The sequence below is a fragment of the Colletotrichum abscissum genome (genome assembly GCF_030869225.1).
Source record: "Colletotrichum abscissum strain IMI 504890 chromosome Unknown Scaffold_1.1, whole genome shotgun sequence".
Classification (NCBI taxonomy): domain Eukaryota; kingdom Fungi; phylum Ascomycota; class Sordariomycetes; order Glomerellales; family Glomerellaceae; genus Colletotrichum; species Colletotrichum abscissum.
In genome coordinates, this window is record NW_026849987.1 from 2,149,364 (window position 1) to 2,175,365 (window position 26,002).

General features: G+C 53.4%; 7 protein-coding genes across 7 annotated transcripts; 4 read left to right on the forward strand and 3 right to left on the reverse strand.

The window, feature by feature from the left end:
- Nucleotides 1–139: 139 nt before the first annotated feature.
- CABS01_00688 (uncharacterized protein) lies at nt 140–721 on the reverse strand (the record flags this gene model as incomplete). Its single annotated transcript, XM_060534069.1, has 2 exons — nt 140–477; nt 643–721. Coding segments are annotated over 2 exons (417 nt in total), but the record flags the coding sequence as incomplete, so codon positions are not given.
- A 2,942-nt stretch (nt 722–3,663) lies between these two features.
- CABS01_00689 (GPI anchored serine-rich protein) lies at nt 3,664–4,382 on the forward strand (the record flags this gene model as incomplete). Its single annotated transcript, XM_060534070.1, has 2 exons — nt 3,664–4,214; nt 4,277–4,382. 2 exons carry the CDS (start codon nt 3,664–3,666, stop codon nt 4,380–4,382), a joined length of 657 nt encoding a protein of 218 aa, XP_060406584.1.
- Nucleotides 4,383–6,056: 1,674 nt separating this feature from the next.
- CABS01_00690 (uncharacterized protein) lies at nt 6,057–6,350 on the forward strand (the record flags this gene model as incomplete). Its single annotated transcript, XM_060534071.1, has 1 exon — nt 6,057–6,350. The coding sequence occupies one exon, from the start codon at nt 6,057–6,059 to the stop codon at nt 6,348–6,350; it is 294 nt and encodes a 97-aa protein (XP_060406585.1).
- Nucleotides 6,351–10,143: 3,793 nt separating this feature from the next.
- Nucleotides 10,144–11,473, forward strand: CABS01_00691 (RTA1 like protein; the record flags this gene model as incomplete). Its single annotated transcript, XM_060534072.1, has 3 exons — nt 10,144–10,514; nt 10,839–11,249; nt 11,329–11,473. 3 exons carry the CDS (start codon nt 10,144–10,146, stop codon nt 11,471–11,473), a joined length of 927 nt encoding a protein of 308 aa, XP_060406586.1.
- Nucleotides 11,474–15,335: 3,862 nt separating this feature from the next.
- On the forward strand, nt 15,336–15,620 carry CABS01_00692 (uncharacterized protein; the record flags this gene model as incomplete). Its single annotated transcript, XM_060534073.1, has 1 exon — nt 15,336–15,620. The coding sequence occupies one exon, from the start codon at nt 15,336–15,338 to the stop codon at nt 15,618–15,620; it is 285 nt and encodes a 94-aa protein (XP_060406587.1).
- A 942-nt stretch (nt 15,621–16,562) lies between these two features.
- On the reverse strand, nt 16,563–17,974 carry CABS01_00693 (uncharacterized protein; the record flags this gene model as incomplete). Its single annotated transcript, XM_060534074.1, has 3 exons — nt 16,563–17,051; nt 17,153–17,443; nt 17,522–17,974. 3 exons carry the CDS (start codon nt 17,972–17,974, stop codon nt 16,563–16,565), a joined length of 1,233 nt encoding a protein of 410 aa, XP_060406588.1.
- A 2,503-nt stretch (nt 17,975–20,477) lies between these two features.
- Nucleotides 20,478–25,248, reverse strand: CABS01_00694 (uncharacterized protein; the record flags this gene model as incomplete). The annotated part of the gene is made up of 4 exons (XM_060534075.1): nt 20,478–21,863; nt 21,920–24,811; nt 24,885–24,987; nt 25,061–25,248. 4 exons carry the CDS (start codon nt 25,246–25,248, stop codon nt 20,478–20,480), a joined length of 4,569 nt encoding a protein of 1,522 aa, XP_060406589.1.
- Between the last annotated feature and the right edge of the window lie 754 nt (nt 25,249–26,002).

Here is a 26,002-nt window from a genome sequence, read left to right on the forward strand (position 1 = left end):
AGCACTTTCGGCCGACCATCGGTCAGTGCCCACTACGCCGTATAATCTGTAGGTACTCGTACGGATAGAGCAGGGCATATGCGACGTCATAAGGGTTGATGCAGCATGGGAGTGCGGGTTGAGGGAGCATCAGACGATCTTATGCATCCACCGTGGTGAAACGCGCGAAGGCCAGCTCGTTAGAGCCCTTGGCCTGCGTGCCTGCGTGCCTCGTGGGGCCTGCTGAGATACCGCTGATGATAAGCAACAAGGATGTTTCGATTATGCAATTTGCAAAAGGTTGGACTGTCGAGACTCGAGCCAAATCATTCTGTGTAGCCATACCGGGGTATTTGCTCATTACGTCGAAGAAGCCGTTGCACAATGTCGCTATTGGGCGTCGCGCAAGTCCCATCATGTGATTGAAGCACGAGCACACATTCAATAGAAAGAGCCAGTAGTGCCGCGACTTTTGGATGAGGCGGCGTCCAGACACCACTGCCAAGACATTGTGGCATACAGGTTGTCAGTCGGTGGTGGCTGGTCCAAGGAAGAGAAGGGACGTCGAGGCTAAGCCGGTTCGAGCGGCATTATGAAGTGCCGGGGCGGTCTGCAGAGAGGATTTTGGAGATTAAGATTGGCTTTCTGAGCTTGAAAACACACGGGCAGTGGTCCGTGATTCTGACGTGTTGACAATGCTGATCTGCTGCGTAGCGACGCTGGATGAAGCCGCGGAGATTTTGGGTGACAGTGGACGACCATGGAGGGGCACAGGGATTGACAGGGGAAAAGAGGCTTGGAGATCCAGAGGGGGGCGGTTCGAATGCGACTAGGGTCTGTTTACCCAATGTCAATCCCTGTAGGCCTTACTGCGTTCATATCGCCTGTCGATTCTCGAGTCGGTATCCGTATTTCGAGTCCTGTGTGAGGGCCTGCTTTGGAGTCTGGCGTTCCCGACTCCCGCGGCTCCGTACATCCTGTGTATGTTGTGTGGGTGTTATCATGTCGTGGGCTGTGGGCCGCGGTGTGGTCGTGTTGGGTGACAGTATTCTCCTCTTTGAAAAATACGGGGATGATTTGCCGTGTGGCCCACTGAATAGCGATGGATACTCTCAAAGTGGCTCTCCTTTGAGTGACAGCCATCAGCAGGAAATTAGACCGCCATGGAGCTGGAGGGGAGTTGTTCGTGGAAGGGAAAAAGATTGACGACTCCTGGACTGAAAGGGGGAAGTTGTGAACATCATTTGCGCTTTCTGATTTTACGAGTACGTACCTGTCAGCGATGAACCTAGCACGTGCCAGGTACGTATCTACATACAGGATCTGTACGTACTCAGGTGGAAGGACGTTAAAATGTTTTGGGAAACAAAAATGCCCACAGCTTCCGCAGATTGTTCCTGCATTAGTTCAAGAAACCAGATGTTTGTGCTACTCCCCTCGAGTTATGCCTGCTTTGTGCAACTACTACACTACGGTACCTTACCCCTGGCTAAACTGTCAGACTTTCTTTTCAAAATGTTCAGGGTCAATTAACAAAGGGTGAGGGGCAAAGCACAGGTGCAGGCCACAGGGCACAAGGCACAACAAGGCTTTGCCAAGGGAAACCGGTACCCCTGTCTTCTGGCCCGAGGATGTCTCTTTCTCTCCTCTTTTGGCGGAGAACCCTGTTCCTCGTCTTCTCTCTGTGTTGTTGGCGTCTCTCTCTTCTCTTCTATTCTCTGTTCAGTTTCTGTCATGGCAGTGTCACTGTCTTCTGCCGCTAACGCTAACACTGTTGCACCTCTCATCGAGTCCTCCCTCCTTTGGTGAGATGATCATCCTTCACCTCCACATTTCGGTGCATTCCCGCTGCCCATCATCTCTCTCAGCTGGGCGGCCTCGCTGCCTCAGCGCTCAGCTCTTCCGCTCCTTTGTGCCATTTGGCTCTGAATAATCTCAAGGCGACTAATGCCGCGGGATGTCTCTCCCTACGGAACATTCTCTCTCTCCCTATCTAAGGGTATGAAGTCGGTCTCCTGGTTTCAACCACAGCAACGTGGTCTCGCTCGCTCCCGCATTCCTCAGGCAAACCTTTTCTTAACCTCCTCTTCCTCCGATCTCTCGTCTCACTCTCACCCGTGCTGCCCTGGCTGCATCTCGGAGACTGACGACCACTTTGTCCAGCCGACGAGACAGGGTAAGGCGAGGCGACTGAGCGAAATAACGACGGCCTGGATCTGCGAAACTACGGCCACTCAGTCACTCAAGTACCGAGTACGGCAGCAAATCCTTCGGCTCGCACAGCTTTACACCTTTGCCAGCTGTACCGCGTACAAAGTCTCACCGAACCATCCACTTGCCCAATCAGACATTCTATCCCTGTGACCATGAAATGTGCCACTTTTTGGCTCGCTTTCAAACATTGTTCCATGGTCCTTGATTGATTGACTCGTGCTGGGCAACCTTGCCTCCCAGGATTCTCGGGATCAGAGGAGGCACAGAGCGTTGACCAACTCTCAAGAGGGCCCGAGATTGGCGAACCCGACCATGAACAGCCACTTTTACTCTTTCACTCTTTTCACCGCCAGTGTGCAAACGCTCATATGGTTGATAGCCATTCACCCATTGACAGATTGTCCAGCTGGACGTTCAATAGACGCCCAGCACCTGTCATATGGTGCTAGCGTCAGCGGCTTTTCTCCTGCAAGTGTGTGGGTGTCTGCCTCTTTCCTCTCATTCTCTCCTTTTCGTTGGCGCAAGTGGTCAGCGTACAATAAGTCGAGAGCGAGATTGCTGTGCTTCATTGCTCAACACGAACGGGGAAATTGAAAGAGGCGCCAAAGATCCAATGAAGCTTAACGGGGCCGGCGCACAACTCCAGCGGCTACCATCAAGCAATGGCGTCCTATCCGGTCGTGTTCTCGACCCTCAATAAGCGCTCACAACTCATCTCTCTCTCTCCTGACCATAGGCTCCCACAGGCTACAGCCATGCGAGAGACCACATACTGCAGTCCAGCAAATAAGGTGGCAACGGCGTTTTCCCTCATGTTCTGCCACTAACGTAGCGCTATGCAGATGGGATCTAACCCCGGCCTAGAGTCCCAGCGGAAAGGCCGGGGTGAAAAACAAGGGTTCGTTGGCCGGCCTGGTCTGTACGGGCCAATTCGCCCAGGTGCTCTTTTGGTGCCATCCAACCTCTCCACCAAACCCCTGGATTAGCGTTCATGGGGCTGGATGTTAGCAGGCGTTGTGTAATTTCCCACTCTGTGTGCCTCGTTCCATGTCGCTCACTCACTCTCACTTGCTGTTGCCGTTCATGGGCGCCGTTGGCGGAGTGCCTAGCGGAGGAAACGGGAGGGGACCTGACTGACTCTCTCTCACACACACACCTTGTTCTCACTCTCATTCTCACTCGCCCATTCATACCGGGGAGAGGGGCCGTTTGAGTAAAGGACTCGCACTTGTCCAACATGGCCTATTAATATGCTGCCGTCCTCCCCGTTTGCCTTCAAACCTCTTCTTGTTCCTCCCTCTTCAGCCAAACAAGCCTCATCAATCTCAAGCATCCGCTTTTGACTCAACTTTGACTTCGGTCGTCCATTCTTTACCAAAGCTCTCTGCTTAAAAACACTCGCTCTCTTAATCCAACCAAACCAACAACTTCGTTTTCACGAAAACCCAACCCCCAATAACTCTATTCAAAATGCGTTACGCTGCTGTCGCCCTTGCCGTCGCTGGTGCCGTCATGGCCACCGCTGACGAGCCCGCCTCCACCGTCTTCTCCACCAAGTACTTCACCATCACCTCCTGCGCTCCCGAGGTCACCAACTGCCCTGCCCGCAGCACCGTCGTCTCCTCCAGCGTCGTGGCCGTTCCCACCACCCCCGCCGTCTCCGTCACCGAGTCCGGCGTCAAGCCCACCGCCACCGCTCCCGTCGTCGTCGTTCCTCCCCCCTCCGGCGGCAACAGCACCGCTCCCCCCTCCGTCCCCGCGGTCCCCAAGCCCACCACCGAGAGCGGTGCTAAGCCCGTTCCCGTCACCACCGGCGGCGTTGCTCCCTCCGTCTCTGCCCCCGCCACCCTGGCCACCAGCGCCGCTGCCTCTGTCTGCGGTGGAAGCTCCGTCAAGACCATCTCTACCAGCGTCACCACCGTCATCCCCACCGTCATCTACGAGACCGTCCAGATCCCTTGCCCTACCCCCAGCAAGCCCTCTGCGACGATCCCTGGTGTCCCTACCGGTGGCAACGGAACGTGAGTACTTCCAATATCAAAGATGAAGACAAAAAAACCAAGATGCTAACTCTCCGAATCAGTGCTGTTCCCCCCACCAAGACTCCCGTCACTGCCGGTGCCGCTGGCCTGACCGGCTCCGCCATCCTGGCCGCCGTCGCCGGTGTTGCCGCCTTTGCCTTCGCATAAATTCCTTACTCTTCTGGACATCTCTTCTGAGGAAAAGCCAACCAAGGCTACGGCAGTTTACGATCAAATCTAACGGGTGTTCTTTTTGCTGGGGAGTCTTAAGAGGAAATGTAAAAAAGAGCCCTTTCTTCTCTTTGTACATTGTATCTTAACGGAATGCAAAAACAATACCATTTGTACCTAATCTTCTAATTGTATTTGGGGGACGTATGGGATGAGCGCAGATGAAGTAACCTTGCGATTGAGACATCGAGCGCGAGGGACTTTGGTTTGGCTTATTCCCGACGACCTGGCTTTAACGACGAAGTGTTTGGGGAAAACATATCTTTACCAAGAGTGATTATTCGCGACGTGACATTCGCTGCTCAGAGCGGTTGGTGAGAGTGATATCGAAGAGGGGTTGAAGTGATGCTCCTCAAGTGAGGTGACATCCGCCTTACAGCGACCTTCCCCGGACTTTTTCAAAACGCCTCACAGTTGGGAAATTAGACGGCAACTATCCGCATTGATCATTAGCCTTCCCCATCTGCGGACGACTCCGACGGCACCGAAATCCATCAGCTCAGACCATTCTATGCGTACGGGAGTACATACACACCGAATCGAAATAACCATCAGCAGACAAAATAAGCAACCAATCGAAACGGAATCGAACGAACCACTGTCACTTCGGATGACTTTTTTTCGGCCAAGACTTGAGGACGTGGACGGGTCTATGCAAGGAACAAGGAGGATCGGCCCTGTCAAATGATCTTGTCCACGCACCCCTGGGCCCTCCTCTCACCTCTCACCATCTCACCTTCTCAGTGTGTGTCTCTCTCGCACAGGCACAGGCACAGGCACAGGCACAGGGGGTGCAAAAGAACAACGGCCCTTACGGTTTACCCCACAGGATCAACTTTGAGGGACTTTCGGGAGATTACGATTTGGACGAACGGGTGGCCGCGATTGGTCGGACGGTACCCCGGTCGCAATTTGGACGAAACGCTCGGCTCCGCCCAATGGGATGAACGGCTTCCCCGACGACTTCTCTCCCACTCTTTCCTGCAGCCTGCACAATTGTTCGGGTTTCCTTTCGTTGTGCACATCATAGCAGAACCTGCAATCAAGGTTCACCGAGGGAACGGCGAAGATGAGAGGAGGGGAGGGAAGGGGATTACACCACATCCCATCCATGCGCTGGGGGAAGTTTCGCAAAAGAGTCAGCCTGGCGCGCGCCAGAAAAGGAAGGCGAATCGATGAGAGAGAGAGAGAGAGAGAGAGTCTGGGTGTTCTGGACCGTATCCCATGATTCCATTTGATCACCTCCCAAGGATGCGAGGCGCAGTTCCGCCTTGGATTTCGGAGTTTATTTTCTATCCTTCTTTTTTAGGTCATTTTTGAACATTGGAGAACCTGTGGGTTCGCCTTCCTCGTTCATGCAAAGCTGCAAATCTCCTTCCATTTCGGCCTTTCGTCATGCTGCGGGTATCCGTACTTTATGATGTATTCGTACGGATACCTCTGCGGATCGCCGGATACATCGTTTCTGCAATGTTCCCGGGAGTCTGGGGAGATGAAATGAAGAGGTTTTTGGGTGAGCTGCGGGGAACCATTTCTCGGTCTCTTCCGAGAGGGGGGTCTTCGTTTCCATTGATCGACAGTGCCGGCCTTTTGGTTGTCGTTGCTGTCGTGATGCTGGCTGGTTGTGGGATACTGTCGGTGTCTTGGGGCATTGGATGGTGTGTGTTTGGTCTTTTGCAGTCTTGTCGCTTCTACTTGATAGCTCACTGTCGTATCACGTTGCTGAGCCGTGATACGGTAAGAAATTTCGGTATGAGGGGCGTTTCTTTCTTCCTCGAGGTGAGACTTGTGACGGTCAAGATGATGTCTACATCGTGGGTCGAGGGTCGCTCTTTCATTCGTTCGAACAACTCCATTCAATTTGTCTATAGTACTCCGAGTCTTCATTTCGAAACGCAAAGTTGACGGTTAGAAAGACAATTGTCTCTCCGTCATCTCTCCTCACAGTCCAAGGTGGCCTTCCAGTAGCTCTAATTCCTGCTCACCGGCATCAAAATCCTAGGTGTTGTCGCCTTAGCAGATATCAAGGTGATTGCTTGCAGGGAAAACGACCGACATTGGTTCCCGAAATGAATAATAGTTCCCCTCTGAAGCCGTATCGAAAGAAATGCCCCCCCCCCCCCCCCCCCCCCCCACAAAAAACCCTCGTGTTTTGCGTCCTCTAAAAATAACAGGTTTTTTCTTCGGGAGAAAAAACCCCACCTTGTTCTCCAAAAAAAAAAAATTTCCCCCCCCGAGGCCACAAAAAAAAAAAACCCCCCCCCCCCCCCCCCCCCGGCAACTCTACTGTTACAATTGACGATGCGGAAATATTCATCCTTACCAGCGGATACTTTGTCTCCCGTGGGCAGCCTCAGCGGCGTCTCACATGATGAGGCGATTTCGAATGTGCGAAGTTCATATTCATGTTATTCCTCGATTCAGCATGAAAGTCAGCAACGCAATATACGTTGCACGGTATCTCGGCATTACATATCATGGATCAATGACCAAGAAGTTCCCTCCCCTCTCAGCCTGGGCGGCAAATACGACACCGCTTTTCACCGTCCCCTCCTCTGCGAACGCTAAAAATGGTCTGCCGGTGCCACAATGCGGCGTACAGTTGCTATTCTCTTTTAATTCATTCGAATCCTAGACCACTGGCATCGGTGTCGATTCGTCGCCATTTTGGATCTCAAGCATTACCACGTGAAGAGGCCATCGGTCGCTGAACGATCCCTTAGGCTTACTAGCCCATCAAAGTCAATGCGAAGAGAGTGTCTTCCCGAAGAATGTCATGCAAAACGTTTCTGCCATGTGTGTCAGGGGAAGAGGGTTCTCCTTCCTGATTGCCGAGTTGTAATAGAAACAGTTTTCCATTGCAAGCCTCTTTAATCAACTTCAAACCGTGGCATTTGACCATCTGAATCGTCAACCTCTGCGGCCTCTCGAACTTGGAAAGGGATCTTTGAAGTACATCTTGCTCTTAATCTTATAAATGGTCGCTCTTTCTTGAAACAAGGAAACTTTGACAGAATGGACATGTTTGATGTAGAATACCATTCACCTAGCAGAGCTGCGGTTTGGGCCAAACGACTCGCGACCCATGTCTGCCAAGTCCATTTACAGTGCTGAGCCTAAAGATAGCTTCAGCCTCAAAGGCTGCGAATGTGCACATTTGTCGCCTTGTGTGGCCATTGTGTAACATAAGTGCCTACTTACTCGCAGTAACGCTAATATCCCATTGTTAGTGAGCGACGATGCTCTTGTTTTGCAAACGCTTAGTTTCAAGTATACCCTGAAGTCGTATCGTTCAAGTAGCGCCTGCTTATAATAATAATAATAATTATTATTATTCCCTTCCCATCCTCTGGTTCATCCCTCTTGGCTACGTCCGATGCTTGCGCCAAGAGTTCGTCTTTCGTATCGAGCACGGCCGAGGTCGAGAGCTACCTAGGGTACTGCGTATAAGTGGGATCAAATGTCACACAGCCGCGGTCATTTTGCGTGCGAAAGTGCGGTGGGAAAGCTGGCATTGCTTGCTTTTCCACCTGAGCAAGATCGCGTCACTTACACCGCCGTCTCCTTAAGCCACTTGCTGTACTTCAACTTTCAAAAATAATTGAAGCCATTCACACAATCTGCGCCATAGCGATGAATTGCTACAGTGCCATTCGAATAGGGAATAGACGGTGGCGTCCAGGACAATGTCAGAGATGGGTGCTTAAACGACAGCCTCCGACCAAAAGTAGTTGTTTGTCGAGAACCTTACCGTTTCGGAGACGGCCCCACTTACGTTGGTCCGGGACGGCGGTTCGAACACGGGCCGAGAGGGGGTGCTCGATCGTCGGCTGGGTCCACTTTGCGACCGTCAAGGTGCCCTGCCGCATTAAGCGGCTACAACCGGCATATTACAGCTGCCAGGCAATTGGTTTGGCTTTTTCATCATGTAAGGCATCGCAATGATGGAAAGAGCGAGGTGCTCTGCAGTCACAGTTCTTCAAGGCTCGACGAAGCCGTTGGCTGTTCTCTAACAGGCAAGGTTCCACCTCTATTTTTCTTTATTGAAGTCGGGAGTTGGCTAGGATGAAATCCCAGGTAAACGCTACACTTTTGTTGGCTCTGATGGCGCGGTTCGACCGTTCTTCGATCGAGCCTTGGCGTTCGGCGTCAAGTAGAACATCGGAGCTTACGTTGCCACGGTTCAATCCAACGCCGATGCCGACTCCGAGCGCTGAGGCCCGACGGACGGGGACAGATGGCTGAGCCGACAGCAAAAAGTGCAACAAGTCCAAAGATCATCCACTTCAGGTACTGGGTATCGTCAGCGACCAAAATTCAGCCAAGAGTCTTCAGTCCTGATACGTTGATCGTCGATGACACGTCGACTCTTCAGGCCTCTTAACTTCATCAGCAAGGTAGAAATGCAGGCAAGGTAGTATGCAAGCGCCCCAGCCCTACCGCCTCGATATCATCCGACGTCCGTTATTAGAACCGCCAACCGGGAAAGCCACGCGCATCATCCCATCAGTTTTTCTCTTACCGAACACGTCGTCTCGACCCATCGTCATCGAATGTAGGTAGATAAACCTGTCATCCCGCCTCACTGGAACGGACGTTAGCTTACCTTAGCCCGGGAAGGTCTCCACTCATTCCGCTCGCACTCGGCACGCACAGGCCAAGCTTGTCCTACCTCCGACCGCCGATTTCTCCACTTATTTTCCTTCCTTCTTCCACTGAGCTGAGAGATTGGAGCTCAAGGCCGGCCCCACTCCCGCACTCGCTTAATTCCAGCTAAGCAAGCTAAGACAACCAAACAGCCAAACCCGCGATGATCGATGCCCAGCCAGGCGTGCCAGACAACCAGCCAAGCCTCTCTTCTTACCTCCGTCGTTCCCTCCCCTCGTTGCTGGGCGTGAAGCCTGATATGGAGTCACAGAGGGTAAGTATACCAAGGAATGGGGAACTGAGAACTGCCCTATGCCGTTTGCGCCAACCAACCAGGTTCTCTGGAATCAGCCTCCTGTTTGATTCTCCGTCCACATCAACCATCATCCTCCCTTGGCAGCCTACCTAGTCAAGCCACCCGCCCGATGCGAGATGTCTCTGCCCTCCCGTCGATGCGGATGCGAGAGAAAATCTCAGGCGCCGCCATCCCCATTCCCCCACGTCTACCTACGCCTCTTTTTCTTCCTTTTCCTCCACTTTAGCCTACATGAGCTTATTCTTGATCACTCCAAAGTCTAAGAGAATGCGAGAGACAACCTTGTGCCTGGTATCCGTTCACTAGTGAGTGGTGACGACTTATCCTGTTCGTTCGTTCGTTCACGGTTGGGGCTCCCGCTCAGCCCAGTAGCCCGGCCTAGCGAAGTAGAGCGAAATGAGAGAAACCCTTACTCCCTATCGAGAAATGTCTCTCTCCCTGCAGATAAAGCGTATATATCATCTACCCTCTTTCCCCGTGCTCGAAATGAAAGGTGCGATGTTTGCTTGTTGGTTCCCAAACTACCTCACCTTAGCCAGGCTCGAACAAATCCGACTGTTTAAGACATCCCCTTAACTCCACTGGCACGTAAACACGACGAGACAAGATAAGGAGCTTGACAACCACCTCGACTGTTCCTCACACGCACCTCTTCTTCTCTATTTCTTCCGTCGCCTCCCCAGCAGAAGAAGTTCGAATCACCGAAAACGAAAAGAAACCTAACCGTCAACAACAATGGCCGGCCCCCCGCCCCCTCTCCCGCCCTACATCGTAACCTTCGGGCCCAAGTCAAACTGCACCCTCGACATCTGCCCGCTCGAGTACAGCCTGTACAAGTACCGCCCCAACCTGGCCGTCAACATCCTCTTCCTCGCCCTCTTCGCCCTCGCCGGCGCCGTCCACGTCTTCCTCGGCATCAAGTGGCGCCAGTGGTGGTTCATGGCCTTCATGCTAGCCGGCTGCCTCAGCGAGATTGTCGGCTATGTGGGCCGCATCGTCATGTACAAGAACCCGTTCGAGTTTATCGCCTTCATGCTCCAGATCGTCTTCATCACCAGCGGGCCTGTGTACTACACCGCCGCCATATATGTTACCATTTCAAAGGCGTAAGTTGTGTTTTTGTTATTCTCTGTTCTTGGGGCTCCCGTTCAGGTTTCGCTCTCATTGCTTTTTCTTTTCTGGACTTTCTTTTCCCTTTTCACTTCCCATCCCGTGAGGGCTTATTGACAGCTGTCTCGTCGTCGAAAACCCCTTACCTCCTCACACAGCACGTCGCAATCTAAGATCATGCACATCTGAGTCCTCTCTCTCTCTCTCCCGGCCGAAAAGCAAAACATAGCAGGGGGCCCGGCCCGATATAGCATCACATTTCACTCAAACTCAGATGAAAACACAACCCAGAAACTGACTCGTCCTTGTCTCACAAACAGCATCGAATCCTTCGCCCCAGAGCTCTCCCGCATCCCCACAAAGTACATCTACTGGCTCTTCATCTCCTTTGACGTCTTCTGCCTCGTCCTCCAGGCCGCCGGCGGCGCCCTGAGCACCACCTCCTCGGGCAGCTCCGACGTGGGCGTCGACCTCGCCATGGCCGGCCTCGTCATCCAGGTCATCGTCCTCGTCGCCTTTTGCTCGCTGTTCGCCGATTACATGATCCGGTACACGCGGTCCGACGTCGCGCGGGCGCTGACGCGTCGCGAAAAGACGTTTTTCGGGTTCCTGGCGCTGGCGGTCGTGCTCATCCTCGCGCGGTGCGCGTACCGTGTCGACGAGCTGAGTGAAGGGTATTCAAATTCGGATAAGATTACGAATGAGGGGTTGTTCATTGGGTTGGAGGGAGTGTAAGTCGTTTTTTCCGTCTTCCCCTACCATCGACGTTGGCATCTGGTGGACTTTCCATGCTGACACGTCTTTGTTTAGCCTCATCATTTGTGCAGTCTTTGCGTTATGCCTTGGACACCCTGGGCTTCTGTTTGGCAAGCCTAAGGCTTCGAACGGTGTGAGAAAGGAGTCGAGTGTAGAGAGCGGCACCGAGAGTGCCGCGGCGGAGGTGGAGCGCAAGTGATTTCAGATGCCATTCTGCAGAGCGGGACTCGATTTAGCAGTGTATTTTCTCTTTGCGTTCTTCTTTCTTGTAAATGAGCGGACATCGAAGCGCAGCCCTGTTGCTCTCACCTTGGTTGGTTTTGAGTTTCCTACGGCATTAGAAGCGGTATCAGTATGACATGAACACATAGACACGGCGATAAACGACACTAAAGAGTATTGAATCATATCCAACAAGATCATCATACGAACCAGCCCACTGCATTGAAAACGCCTTGTGCAGTAATGTAGTCGTCAGCAAGCTTACGACACAGTACAATGTCAACGGCTAAGCGCCTTCTCCAAGTTCGTGTCGTCGGGCCAGTTTACTGTCCCTATTTAAGAGCAGCTGGTTCTCGCTGCCCATCGCTGCGGTCTTTTACTTACCATAAAGCCGTATCGGATTCTTGCATCGGGGTCGCCTGTGTCACCGGCTGTGCGGTCTTCAGTACCAGAGTCGGCGTCGTTGAAGGCCCTACAGTTGATGGCATCTTATTCCCATCAATCATGTTCAGGCAGGATAGGAGCCCCCGTCCTACAATTCCCTTGTGGCCTACATATTCCAAGAGGATTAAAGGTCAGAAAGGAATTGCTAATGGGAATCGATAGTTGATAGTCTGGCCGGCCCTGGAAAGTCGGTTTTCCGTAAGTTTTCTGCCATACTCTTCAGTGTCAGGGCGAGACGTCGAGCTTGAAACGTCCGACTTGACCATCGGAATAATGGCTAATACGGAGGAGAGAAAAACATGGTTAAAGGACTATTTTTTACACAGCCATTGTTTCGTAAAGATCCTGATAGAAAACAAACGCATGCAGCTGACGGAACATTCAATCGACCTTTTGCCCGGAGCGCGCGATTTCAGCTATGACTGCTGGATGAGCATCATTCAAGGAGTACTCGCTCTTCGGGCTCATCCTTTTATCTTGAGCGAACATCACCTAAGATCTATGTTATAGGAAGTAAATATACAGGGTCGAGTCTCTTGACTTCCTTAGGTCGGCGCTGTTACATCCCTCTCATTTCAGAAAGGGCACCAGGGTTCCATCCGCGGCTGTTTTTGTTTTTTTTGTCGTCGAGTAGAACTCTTTACTATATCAAGATTGCTACTCTCCCATCATCGACGAAGCTCAAATTTTCGTAAGTAAGCTTTCAAATGCTCGCTAAACTAAGGGACTCCGCTGCGCACATCTTATCGGCGACGCTATTTACGGTAGCTATCCACGCTCTATAACGGGAAACCCGCTGTAAAGAAATAACATTAATGGCTGACTAAATATTATCTATGACTTCTTTGAGGCACAGGATGTAACCGGCAAAAAAAAACCTTTTGGCCTACTGTGCCTAAACCGGCTTTGAGAAGTTCTTTTCTCTCGTGTCGTTTGAGGGGTATCTCTAGCTCTATTAATACTTGACAATGCTCTTAATACTTTAGGAAGATCTTAGCGAGCCATAAGCGTTGTATTAGTGGTAGATAAATCGTGCCTTAAAGCACGACCAATACCTATTATTAATATTACTACTTTTTATAATAAGAAAGAGATTAATCTAACTACACCCTCCGTCAAATCTCCTAGCTTATTCTTTTATGTACATATGTCAGAGAGTGACTGCCTGAAAGCGAGATTAGTATGCTCTCAAGCTAAACCTTCTCTCACTCTCACACCCTCCTCTCGTATATCACGCTACGTTCGACTACACTATCAATGGTACCCAGATTAGGACTAACACCCGATTCGACTCTAAGGTGAATCAAGATCATGATAGGAAGCAAAGATTTGAGGCTCCGACAATTTATATACAAAATCCGATTTCCTATACCCACCCCTTAGAAAGTCGATTTTTCGATATTTTCCAACCTCTATCTTAAGCTCCGCAGCATGAGGTAGACTTATAGTTCTAGAGCTCAAACATTACGGTCGGCGCGATAGCAGATACAAAGGAGAGAAAGGACTTAGTCAAACGATTATATTACACCTACAAGCATTGCTTCGCGAAGAGACTAGCGGAGATCAAGCGCACTAAACTCGTGGAGCACGCGATTGATCTTCTTCCGGGAGTACGGATTCGACACTTCTACCCATGTCCCTATTTTTTGGAAGATCCCAAAGCGACTGCCGTCTTATAGCCTGCCTGATACTTAGTTGCTAGTTCGCTTAGGAGCCCGGCACAGTCTTGGGCCTTGAGACGGATAAGTAGGACATCTCCACGTCGAGTGCTCTACGTTGCACGGTCTCGACTACTTAGATACTCGTGAGACCAAGCTAGAAAACGTATTTCGTAAATGTCTCATCCTCTTCGTTCATCTTCAGTTGGCTGCCTCAAGCTATCTAGAGCCATAGTTCTGGCCATTTGTATACGTACGCCTCGCATGAGATATCGGACAAGCATCGAAACGGACAATCCAACCACAATAACCCGTGCAAAACGAGTCTTGGCAGGGAAATATTGACAGGTCGTAGAAGCTGAGAGGAAAGTCTTCCTTCCCGAGCCTAGAATACAGACTATCCGCCGATAACGCTTCAAACACGTTCCTCTCCGTTGACCACAATCCCCCTTCGTGGAGCACTCGTCTCCAGAACATCCAAAGAAGACGGCAGGAGATTTCGGACAGGGATTTGATCGCCCTGCACTCCGTCTCTCGGGGTCTCCCCCGGAGCGGAATATGGAACAGGTGGCTTGCAAGCGGAGCACTTCACCCCGACGCCAGGGTAACAGCCCTGGATCCGGATACCTAGTTGTTGCGAAGGATACCTCAAAACTTATTTCCAACAATAGTCTGTCACCCCACTGACTTTGTCGGCCAAGATTCTGGCGATGAACACCCGTGTCAACAAGATGGTGCCGCTTGCTTGGATCCCGCTGATACATACTTCCATGCTTCTGCCGTCCGGAAAGCGCGATGGCTCTCGATAAATTGGTACGATGGGGAATGGCCCATTTAATGTCGTGCGCGCACGTCTGAAACCGTCGCAAGCCGTCAGTAGGAGGTATCCCCAGACACATGCTTGTGCTATAGACCCGTACTTCACACTGGCTGGCCATGTTCACACGAAACCGAGCCCCCCCCCCCCCCCCCCCCCCCCCCCCCCCCCCCCCCCCCCCCCCCCCCCCCCTCCTCTCCACTAACCCCCCACCTTCCTTGTCTGTGATCTCACTATACCCTCACACCTGCGCAGTCACGAGGTGCTAGTTGGTCTTGTTTTTGCCCCCCCCCCCCCCCCCCCCCCCTATTCGTAGTATGGTCGGTCCCGTTCTTTAAAATGTCCCATGAACCTTTAGGAATCTGATGACTGAGCACACATGTTACCTGCGAGGTGAAGACGATGTAGTCGTTTGCTATATTTGGCGCCCCGGCGACCTTCGTCTTCGTCCTTATCGTGAACAATGTAAAGGGTCTATAGAAAGCACTACGTACAAAAATACAGCAGACAGCGCCACCGCCGCCATCTCACAGCTCCATTACATGGGTAATTGTTCTCATAGAATACGCAACAGACGGGAACCACGGAAAGATGACAGCTGGTAAGGATCTCGATTTCTAGAAACCCCCAGTATTCGACGCAACAGATATGTCGTGCGGACTTGGGTCTCCTACACAAAGGATCACTCTCTTCTGATTAAACAACGGAAGATGGCAGCCAAAGTTGCCGAGTTCTGCAAAACGCGAGATCATCCTACTTCTTTTATACCTGCAATCAGATGCCGACCTCCACTCACTCCCGGCCAAGCCAAGGAAAAAAAGACTACGCACTGGCTCCTGACCGATGGGACTACGTGAATGTGTCTCATTTCCATCAATAAATGAAAAAGAGCGCCTGTGTGCTCGCGAAATCACACCACGATGTCCCGCACACAACAACACTATGCCTCCATCAAGCAGTTCGAGATTCGGCAACAAGACACCGCTCACCAGAGCAACATGGGCCACCATGGCCTCGCCACTCTGCGCGACACCGCCGTCCGCGGCATCCGAGCTGCAGAACCCCAGGGCAGCGTCCCTAGCTACCCGGAACATCTAAACTCTTCCTACAACCAGCATGCCCCTACGTACCTCGAGATACTACCCGCTCGCAAAACACGACAACAGCAGTCAACCCCTGGACCGCCATCTATCCCAATGCCTTGAAATCGCCTGTTCGTCCTTGTGAACCTCGTTCCCAACCACCTCGTCGACCGCGCCGAGCCAAGCGCCGACCCCCGAGAAACTGGGACGACCCCACTCGAACCCCGTACCCGCGCCGAACGCGGCCCCACCAAAACCTTCAGCAAGCCCCGCTCCCCCTCACTCCCGCCTCCCCCGCACCGTCCCGCTCCGAGAACCAATCCACCACCCAACCCCGACCGACGGGCCGAAAGACAATTCATAACATCATCATCTCAGAAAGTCACATCCAACATCAACGAACCTCATCACAGCCGAATCCAAACCTGAGGTCACTTTTTTCATTAGGTATATCAAGAGCGAATCAATGACGCAACTTCCTCGTTCATGCAGGCAAGAAAAAAAAATGTTTTTGGCTTCGCCGGCATTTCAGCTCAAGCTCAAGCTCTAGCTTCCAACAAAGGCAATACTAGCGCCCACAACGCCGTTTCCTCATGCTGTAGATTGTGCAGCTTCTTCCATGAAGCTGAGCTGACAACTCAGCTTGGGGTTGCAACAAAAAAAAAGTGTGACCATCCTTCCATCATGAGATGCGTACAAGTTTCGCCCAGGAAGTACATCTCTCTGACAATGGATCAAGCTCTCCCTCTTCCTGGCTCGAGAGGACCCGATCCGACAATGGGGATATATCCCAATCCCAACTTCATGCAGACATACCAAAGTATTCCCGTCCACTCCCCTCATCTCCTTGTTCTGAGCCATGATAATGGCGCGGTACTATCATCAACCCGTTTGCTGCGACGAAACATCATGCAAAAAGAAAGAAAAAAAAAGTTCCGACGCGGGACGCGGTCGACGATGAGCCGAACCGAAACGATGCAATGCAAGTCTCCCCAACATAAAACGCCTTTTTTTTCACGAGCCCCCAAAACCCAAGATATATCCATCCACCCCACCAACGGCGCGTCATGACGAAGTAGAAACGGAGGATGACGAACCCCTCGCCAAACTGAGCAGACTGCTCACGATACCACCCGAAACAGCACTCGTCGGCTCGTCTTCGTCGTTGCCAGCTTTGAGGTTATCCATATCGAGACGCGGCAGGACGCTGACCACGTTCCGAGATTCCTCCTCTTCCTGCACCTGTGGTGCCTGTGTTGTCGCCACTTCGGCCTCGGCGGACTCCTGCGATTGCGCGGGCTCGTCCGTCTCAGTCTCCTCGACAACCTCCTCCTCGGCGTCCTTCTCGGGGGGGCCATCACGGCTTGACGGCGGCTGCACCATGACCCTCGGCAGAGCCCTCTCCGCCGTCTGCGTCTGCGTTTGCATCTTCGTCTCCTGCGGTTGCTGCCCCGGTCGCGGCTTCACCTCCAGCTTGTCAAGCGGCACGTTCTCCTGCCCTGTCTGGAGCTTGTAATTCGCGAGTCCGAGTTTCAGTCGAAGGATTCGAGCTTTCTATGAACCATCAAAGTCAGCGATCTTGTTTTTCCACATGTCGATCCAAGATAATGATCCGGCATAACGAAGGATTAGAATTGGAATAAGAAAAGTCGTACCTGTCGCGCCTCCTCGCGGGTCAATAGCCTCCTCGGCCTCGGCGGCGGCAGGGTCCTAGCCTGCTCTGCGTCTGGCTCGGTGAGGATGGTGGTGTTTTGGGACGTGTCCATGGCCGAGGTGTCGAACACGGCCGACGTGTCTGCGGGGGACGCGGAGCGGGTTCGCGGTGTCTCGTGCCGCGACCCTTCCTGCTGTTGTTCTGGCAGCAGTTCGTTCTCGCCCTGCACCACCTCGGGTTCTAGTTGTTGTTCGCTTTGCTGGTTCTGCTCTTCTGATTGTTCGCTCTGGGTCTGTCAATGGCACGCGTATCAGTACACCAATTCCCAATGTACGTTGTCAATTGACTTCTATTTGGGATATCTTCTCACCTCCGTGGCATCGGGATCAACGTCCATCTCCATCTCCGTCTGTGCGGGAGTCGATGCGGCCGCGGATGCAGATGGAATAGCAGGGACTGGTGATGTAGCTTCAGGTGCCAGTGCAACTTCTCGCGCAGGTGCAGCTACAGCTACGGGTGCAGCGGTGGTGGTAGTAGTAGTAGTAGCATTAGAAGCAGCGGCAAGAGCAGAGGCGGGCTCCTGACATTGCTTCTTCTTGGGAACAAGTGCGTTCTCGTCAAAGATGTCGACGGCGGCGGCGGCAAAGGACCTCTTGAGATTGAGAGACTTGACGGGGCTGCCGCTGCTGTTGCTCTTACGCGGCGATTGGGGCGTCGCCCCCAGCTTGGAGTGTTTGTGCAGCTTCGTGGGCGACGATATCGCGTTCACGTTCGCGTCCAGGGGCGCGAGGGCGCGTCTCTTTGCCGGCGATGAGGAGTCCATGACTTTTTCTTTTTCTTTTTGGTGTTGCTGCTGTGTACGTGCAGTGTACTGTGTTTGTGTTGATGGGTTGGTAAAGACCGTGTTATGTGTATACCTGATGGTTCCTTTTTCCTCTTTCCTGCACCACCGTTGAAAGTTTGGAGGAAAGGGAGCTTTGGGGGGGAAAGGGAAAGGGAGGGAAGAGGACGTAGTTGGGGGTCTGGATCCTCGGAGTGGTTGTTGATTGGAGGTTAGGTGGGTAGGTCACGGAGTAGCTTGACGGGATGGGAGAGAGCGTGTTGGTGTGGAGGAGGGGGAGAAAGAGGCAGAGTAAAGCACCTTAGCTGAAAAGCCCCAAGGTAATACCCAGTAAAGGTGCACGCGGTGAGAGAGAGGAAGAGGGATACGGAGTAGAGTGAGAGAGAGAAAGAGAGAGAGGAAAAGGAAGAGGGAAGTTGCTATTCCCACGTAAATCGCCAATTTACAAAAAAGCTCTCAAGCGAACTTCTCGGAGCGTGTTTCGTGGCGTGCCGTGGATGGAGCTGGGCGACGTGCAGTGCTGGGGGTGATGGGGATTCGGGGGGACGTCCAGTGTCAAGGTACCTCTGACCTCTGAGCCTAAACCCAACCCGACCTGGAACGAATGAAGAACGAACGGCTCCCGCCCGCGTGCAGCTGTAGCAACACAAGAATGCGGTACCTAACCCACTGAACTGAACGTAAGCCTCCGAGCCTCTGAGGTGCTTCCCTTCCCGCCCTCTGCCCGTGCGTTTTATTTTCTAAACAAAACAAATAACAGCAACAAACTGTTTGTTGACGTTTGACATTTTTGACGTCTGATGTTCCGGTACCCAACGTTACAAAAACCTTGGTTCCCCTTTGAGAACTTTAGGGAGAAGAGATGAAATTTCTCACAACCAAGGGGGGGAAAGGGGAAAGGGAGCTGTCTAATGTGTGTTGGTCAGGTATTCCATGGACTACCTCAAGGTATGATAATGATCCAGCGTCACACACACAGACAAAGACGCGTAAAAGGGTGGTGCGGTGCACCTCTGACCGTTTGTCTGAGAAGGAATATGTAGGTAGAATGGTAGCGTCTCAGGGACCGCGTACCCGCGTTTGGTAGCGCACTTTTCCGGCTTCTTCACCGCATGAACATCACTATACAATAGAAAGCAAACCTGGCAAAAAAAAGAAACAAGAAAGAGAGTAAAGAGAACCGCCCCAAAAATCGCGGCCCGCTTCATCGCCCCCCTGTCTGGTGGCTGGCATACTCAGTCGCGTACCCCTGCTGCGTCAAAAAAAGTCCAAAACCCGCCCGCGGCACGTCACTGCTTTCGTCGGGTCCCGTCACCTACCTACCTACCTTACCTTACCTTAACACGCTGCACCGCTGAGAGTTCCCAAAAGTCAGGGAACCTTACAGTGCATTATAGCGCTCTTCAGGGGCGCTGGGCAGGGTGGGGAGGGGGGGGGGGCGAGAACCTACAACTACCAACCGTGTTCCAGACCGCGGCTTACATAAGTACACCACCCACCACCTGCAGTGCAGAAGAAGAGTAATTAGTCCCCAGAGGCGCGTTGCAACTTTTCCAGGTTGGCAAGGGTCCGCCTAGCCACCCGGTCGATCGCATCTGGCCTAGCGCTAACGAGACATGGAAATGCAGGTACCGGGGGACACGCACCCACGCACCGTTCAAGGGTCCACGCCGCTGGGATCGACCTGACACCTCTTTCCCGCCCCAAAGAAACCGACCCAAGGTACCTACGGATACCCTTCCCGTCAACTGTTGGTCAATTTGGGGTAATATCAACCACCACGCGTCGTTTCCATGGCCTTGACATTGGCGCTTGACTGGCATGGGCGAGTCCTCCCTCCTCCCTCCTCCCTCTTCTCATTCTCCACCTGTTTTCGACTCAAACGTGCTTGTTTGTAGCTTCAGCCTCTCAGGACACTCTCGGACATGGCAACATCTCACAATCACAGTCTCACGAGACGCTCGTTTGTAAACTCGGGTATCATTCCTCTCGCCCTTGCGAGAGTTGCGTTGACGCTTTCGTCCTCGCCAAGGAAACTAACTAAAACAATTCGGCCTCCCCTCCTCCGATACATACAACATGTAGAAGTAGCTGTCTCTCCAAATGAAATAATCTTCAAAAGACAGCAAAGAAAAGAGAAGTGAAATGGAATCATCTTCGTCGCATCCTCAAACCACCCAGGCAAACAACTTTCTCCGTATACCATCAAGAAAAAACCACAAACGCTCGAAAAGAGACCAGCCCAGAGCCTGCACACTGAGCCAGTCTGCAACTCTGCCGGAGGAACGCCGAACCCTTTGCTTTTCCCAATGCTAACCTTGCCCACCCATCCAATGAACCGGCTGGTCGTCATTCGTGGAACTCTCTCCCGGGGGTATCCAGCATCCGCTTCCCATCGTATTTGTCGGTCACTTTTTTTTTTTTTTAATTTTTTTTAATCCTCTTTCAGCTTCCTCCTTGTCACTTTGCTCCTCGTCTGTATTCTTCACATCGACGACGAGACATCGAGTGAGTATAGGCTGTTGTCAAACTGGAACGGCTTGTTGAAGTCATTCGTCACTTCATCCCAGTTAGGGAACTGCTCCATCGGCGCCATCGCCTCCTCTAGCATCAGCCCCTCAAATTCGGCCCCGCCGTCCAGTCCGTCCATGTTGATGTTGTTCATATCAAGAAGCACGTCCATGTCGACTGGTTGCCAGTTGAGGTCAATGTCCAGGTGGACACCCTCTGAAATATCGCTGTTGGGCTCCGATGATCCGCTGTCCTTGCTCGACTCGGGTGTATCGTTCGGTGTCTGTGACCGGTACACGGCCATGTCGCTGATGACGCCGTTGGCGCCGAGCTCGAACTTGCCGAGGTTGTTGAACAGGCTCTGTGGGTTGACCGTCGTTGCCCACGCGTCCATCGTCGGAGCCGGTGCCGCCGCCATCTCGGGCTGCTTGTGCTCCATCTTGGGAGTGTTGTCCGTCTTGCCAACCGCAAGCTTGTTGTCCTGTGCCTTCCCTCCCACCTTGCTGCCCGTACGCTGCATCGACGCATCTCGAGACATTGGCGTTGCACCCGGATTGCTGGCTGGTGTTTGGCCTTGTTTGGATGCGTTCTGGCCCATTGGCTGTGCAGTGACTGGCACCTGACCGTTGGCATCCAATCCCAAAGAGAGAGCCAAGTTTTCTTGCATGAACTTCATGGGATCCTCCAGAGGCTTGACATGCTCTTCTTGAATATGCGTCTGTCGCGCCTGCTCTGAAGGGAAGCCCGTTGTTGCCATCTCGCAGTCTGCCTCGGGGCACAAGAACATGGGCTTTGGCGGCGCCTTGGGTTCGGGCATGGCCTGCCTCTTAAGTTCCGGGGAACCAGACTTGCTGATCTGGGGCGACGGGGTTGTCTGACTCGGCTGCTGGGGCGGCGTCGGTTGCGCCCCAGTCTTGGCCTTCTTTCGCGGGTTGGGCAATTTCAGGTTGTCCCTGTTCACCTTTGGCCTGTCCATGTAAGTGGGATCGCCATGCGGAGAGGTTGCGTTGAACGGGAATGGAGGCTGGCTCGTCGTTGGTGCAGCTGGGGGGGCCCCGCTCTTGCTGTTGGACCGCTGATGCATATTGTTCAAAGCCTTGGTCTGCTTCTCCAAGTTGGCCGCACTCAATGGCGTCACCTGCCCGCTTTGCGCAGGAGTAGCACCGGCCTGGTTCGGCGCTGCGGGTTGGCCTTGCTGTGGTGGCACGGCACCGGCTTTCTTGCCGAGGGAGGCACAGTCGCGCGCCATGCTCTCGAGGAGTCGACGAACCTCGTCGATCTCGGCGGGCCTGACACTGAAGACTGGCTTCGGGTTCATCATGTGTTCACCGTCGGTGAACTGTCTGATCATACGGAGTCGCTAGATCATGTTAGTAAATTGTCAACGTCCAGTAACGCGCATGATTGTCCACTTACAGCTCGGAAATAGCTCTTGGCGCGCTGATCATCACGAGTTGCGGCATACCAGCGTCCCAGGGCCTTTCCAATCTTGCCCATGTCGACCACGATCTTCATGAGCTTGGTGCAAGTCTCTGTACGCTGCTCTGGTGACATGGGGATATCAGGCATATGCTCCGTCATCATCAACCTCTGCTCTTCTTGACCGATGCGCCTGAGCTTGTCAAAGTCGTTCTCCGTAGGTGCAATGCCCGAGCCTGCAGCTTGCATGGCCTGTTGGCGACTCTTCATTGCCTCGTACTTGGCCCTCTGCTCGGGATTCATGGCCGCGATTTGCTCTGGGGTAAAGTTCGGGAAAGGGCGCATCTGGCCTGGTTGGGCAGTCGGCCTCTGAGGCTGCTGAGATGCCTGAGGGACGTCGGCAGGCTCGTCAGTGCTAGGTCGCTTGAGGTTCTTCTGCTGCGTCGCAGGCGAGGGATTCGGAGGCTGTGCTTGGTTGCTCGAGGCCGGACGGTTGTTGTTGTTGTTGTTCTGTGGTGCCGCGGCGTTGGCAACAGCCTTCTGATCAGGAGTAGCACTCTGCTGCTTCGGCGGTGCCGGTGGCGCTTGCGCGGGCGTCGGGGTGATATTTGCGGGTATACCGGGCTGTGGCATTTGGGGTGGTTGAGGTGCAGACACTGGGATGGTTGGTCCTCCCGGCGCCGGTAGCCCTTGTGATTGAGCCTGGCGCATGGCCATCTCTTTTTGCATCGCGGCAGCCATCTGCCGTTGCTTAATCTGGATGATGAACTGTCTCAGTTGATCGTCGGTAAGGCTAGCAATCTTGGGGTTCGCCTTGCGAGCGTTCATGATATCAGTTGGCGTCACCTGAATCATGTGAGCTGGAATACTCGGCATGCCAGGCGGCATGCCTGGTTGTTGGTTGGGTGCCTGCGGATTCTGTACACCGTTGCCGGGCTGCATCCCATTCTGCTGTGGCTGCGCTGGTCCTTGAGGTTGAGCTTGTTGAGGCGGCTGTGCGATTTGCTGTAGTTGAGCCTGTGGCGGGACCTGCTGAGGCGGCTGAGATTGTGGCGGTTGCGGTTGCTGCGTTTGTTGCTGCTGCGCTGCCGCCGCTGCTGCCTGCTGCTGATTGCGTTTCTCCATCTGCCTCTGCATGTAGGTCGCGAACTGCGATCTCTGAATTCTCTCGAGATGTTGTTGCAACTGTGGCTGTACGGGGTTTTGTGCAAGCCATTGTCGTAGGTCCTTCCACTTGCGTACCTCAGGAGGAGCGCGAAGCTGGTTTCCTACTTGCTGGAGGACTGGTGGCGGTAGCTCCATGCTGTCCATCATGACTTGGTGAGCCGGTGCTACAGGTGTTTGCTGGTTCCTCAACCGGTTCAACATCTGCTGTTGCTGGGCAATGAGTTGCTGCTGGTTGTTAGGAGCAGGAGCACCTGGTTGCGCTTGCTGAGGCATCATGCCGTTGTTCATGAACTGATTGCCATTGACAACGTTGAATTGTCCAAGTTGCCCTGGTCGACCCTGCATCTGGCCCGGGTTGCCCATAGCATTCATTTGCATCTTGCGCTGTTGCTCCTGCCACTTCTGCATGACTTCGTTCAGCTTGTCTGGTGGCAGACCGTGGACAGCCTGCCTTTGCTCGGGATTCATGCTTGCCATCATGCTGTGGAAAAGCGGGGTGTTGGTCATGTTCATGTTGCCCGCTGCGCCCATCGGCCGTTGGTTGCCCTGGTTGAAACGGGGGTCGAGAGTGCCAGCAAAGGGACCATTTGCCTGTTGCCCATTCTGGCCTTCCATGGGATTCATGGCACTCGGAGGACGGCGCATGGGGGTGTTCAGGGTGTTCATACCCGGGCTCTGGGATGGCGGTGCGCCACCGAGACCGTTCGGCTGCCCCTGTAATTGTCTGGCTTGCTGTTGAGCACGCATCTGTGCCGCGTGTTGCGACTGCTGTTGCTCAATTTTGAGTTGTTGCGCCTGCTGCATACTCAACTGTTGCTGAGCCTGGTTTGGTCGCGGTGTTTGATTCTGTCCAGGTTGATTAGGCATTCCCTGACCTTGACCCCCAGCGATGGGTTGCGGCGTGGCGTTGCGCGCTGGGCCGTTGCTCGCAGGTACGACCATCTGGCCTTGCTCCTGGGCTAGTATGCCCGCCTTTTGTTGGTTCATGATGCTCTCCATGGTGAACTGGCCAAAGTCCCCATTGCCAGACTGCATATTTGCCGCGTTCATCATCGCCGGGTTGATTTGTCCTCTGCCGGCTTGCATCATGGCTTGGGCTTGGGCAGGGTTCATGTTGGGCGGCATGCCGCCCTGTTGCTGTCGCTGCCTGGCCAGAGCGGCGTTTTTTGACAGGCCTTGGAAGGCCTGGTGCTGGAACCAGATCAAGACCGGATCCTTGCCTTGAGCGGTGTACTCCTGTGCCCTCTGTGCAAACCGGGTCTGCACAATATTGCGGTAGTGATTCTTCTGGGGATCGGGGCAGGCGGATGCCATTTTTTGGGCGAGTTCCATCACCTTTTGCTGATCGTGCGGTGTGAGGTTTGAGGCGTCGGTGGGAATGCCGTTTTGTGGTCGTCCTTGTCCACCGGGCATCTGGAACATCTGCTGGTTGGGCCCTATCGGTTGGCCACCTTGGTTTCCCATGTTTACACCCATCTGGCCCTGTTGAGGAATCTGCGACGCCTGCATCTGGTGCTGGAGATGCTGGAAGCCCTGCTGTTGGTTCTGGCCCATTCCTCGCCCCATCTGGTTCTGCATAGCCGCGTTTTGGTTCATCATGAGCTGTTGTTGAGCCTGTGCCGCAGCTTGGGCTTGGAGATTGCTGGTCATGGTCTGCTCGTTCGCCTGTCGTCGTCGGAAGAACTCGTTCGTCTTGTTGCTCATTTGGGCCTCGTATTGAGCCTACATCATCATGTTAGTGTTTCCCTAGTGGTGGAGAGACATCATGGCGAAACTTCTTGGCTCAAATTCTTACCTTATCTTGACACTTGTTGAAGGCATCGCGCTCGAAGTTTACGCCAACTTCTGCCGCCTTCATGAAATCTATGCTGGGCACGGCAAGGCCAATGTTTGTGATCCTGGAGAAAAACGTCGTGTCAGTCACGGCGCGACACAGGGCAAGTCAGAGGGTGAAAGTCGAACTCAACGTACAAGTTATGGCACTTGATCATGCGCTCCTGGATAGCCACGCCAGCTTGCCAGCCTGTGTGAGGCTGTTGCTGGGCGAGCATGGTCTGGTAAAGAAACTGGTTCAACTGAACCTGGGAGGGTCGGGGACGCGGCGGTTGCTGTTGCATCATTCCCGCCGCTCCCGCCATGTGTTGCATGTTCGCGGCCATGGCCGCTTTCCACGGGTTTTACACAAGTCTTCTACGGCAATTCGAGAACCGATCGTTTCGGTCGGCAATGGACCAGGGACCTTCGATCGACTGCTGTGATGAGGTCTGCGGTCCAGTGGTCGGAATGGTGGGAGAGAATTTTGATCGAGTTGAAAGGTCCAAAGCTTAGAAGTGTTGCTGGTCTGGTTTTGTTCTTAACAATGAGGCACGGAGCCGTTGACTGCCTGCAGGGTGCCTAACGACTTGCGACAGGCATGAAGGAGCTAGTCGGGTGCGGTAAGCGACGGGAAAGCCGGTGTTGCGCTCGTATGAGTTGTTGCGATGCCACGCAAAAATCCTGTTCGTCGTCGGTGGGCGTCCTGGAGTAGTGAGGAGGATGATGAGGCAAGTGTGGGTGGTAGTTCGGCGGTCTCGTCTCGTGTTTTTCGTTCACGCAGATTACGTGGAGTCGTCAAGGGACCCGAGCGCCTGGTTCAGCAACGACTTTGGATGTTGCGCCAGTCGCTGTGGCATGAGTTTGAGAAAGGAAGATGCAGACGACTCGACTGGAGAGAGGAGTGAAGAGCAAATGACCCGCGACGAGAGGTGGCTGTCGGTGGTGGGTTGTTGTGGTTTCGGTTGTGTCCGTCCAGGAGCGGCGGAAATTCCAGAGAGTGGAGGGTGGGCGTGGACAGCCGCAGGTCGAGACAAAGCGAGCCGGGGGTGGTCTGCGAAAACAGGACGGTACTGTGCGTAGCAAATTATGCAATACAAG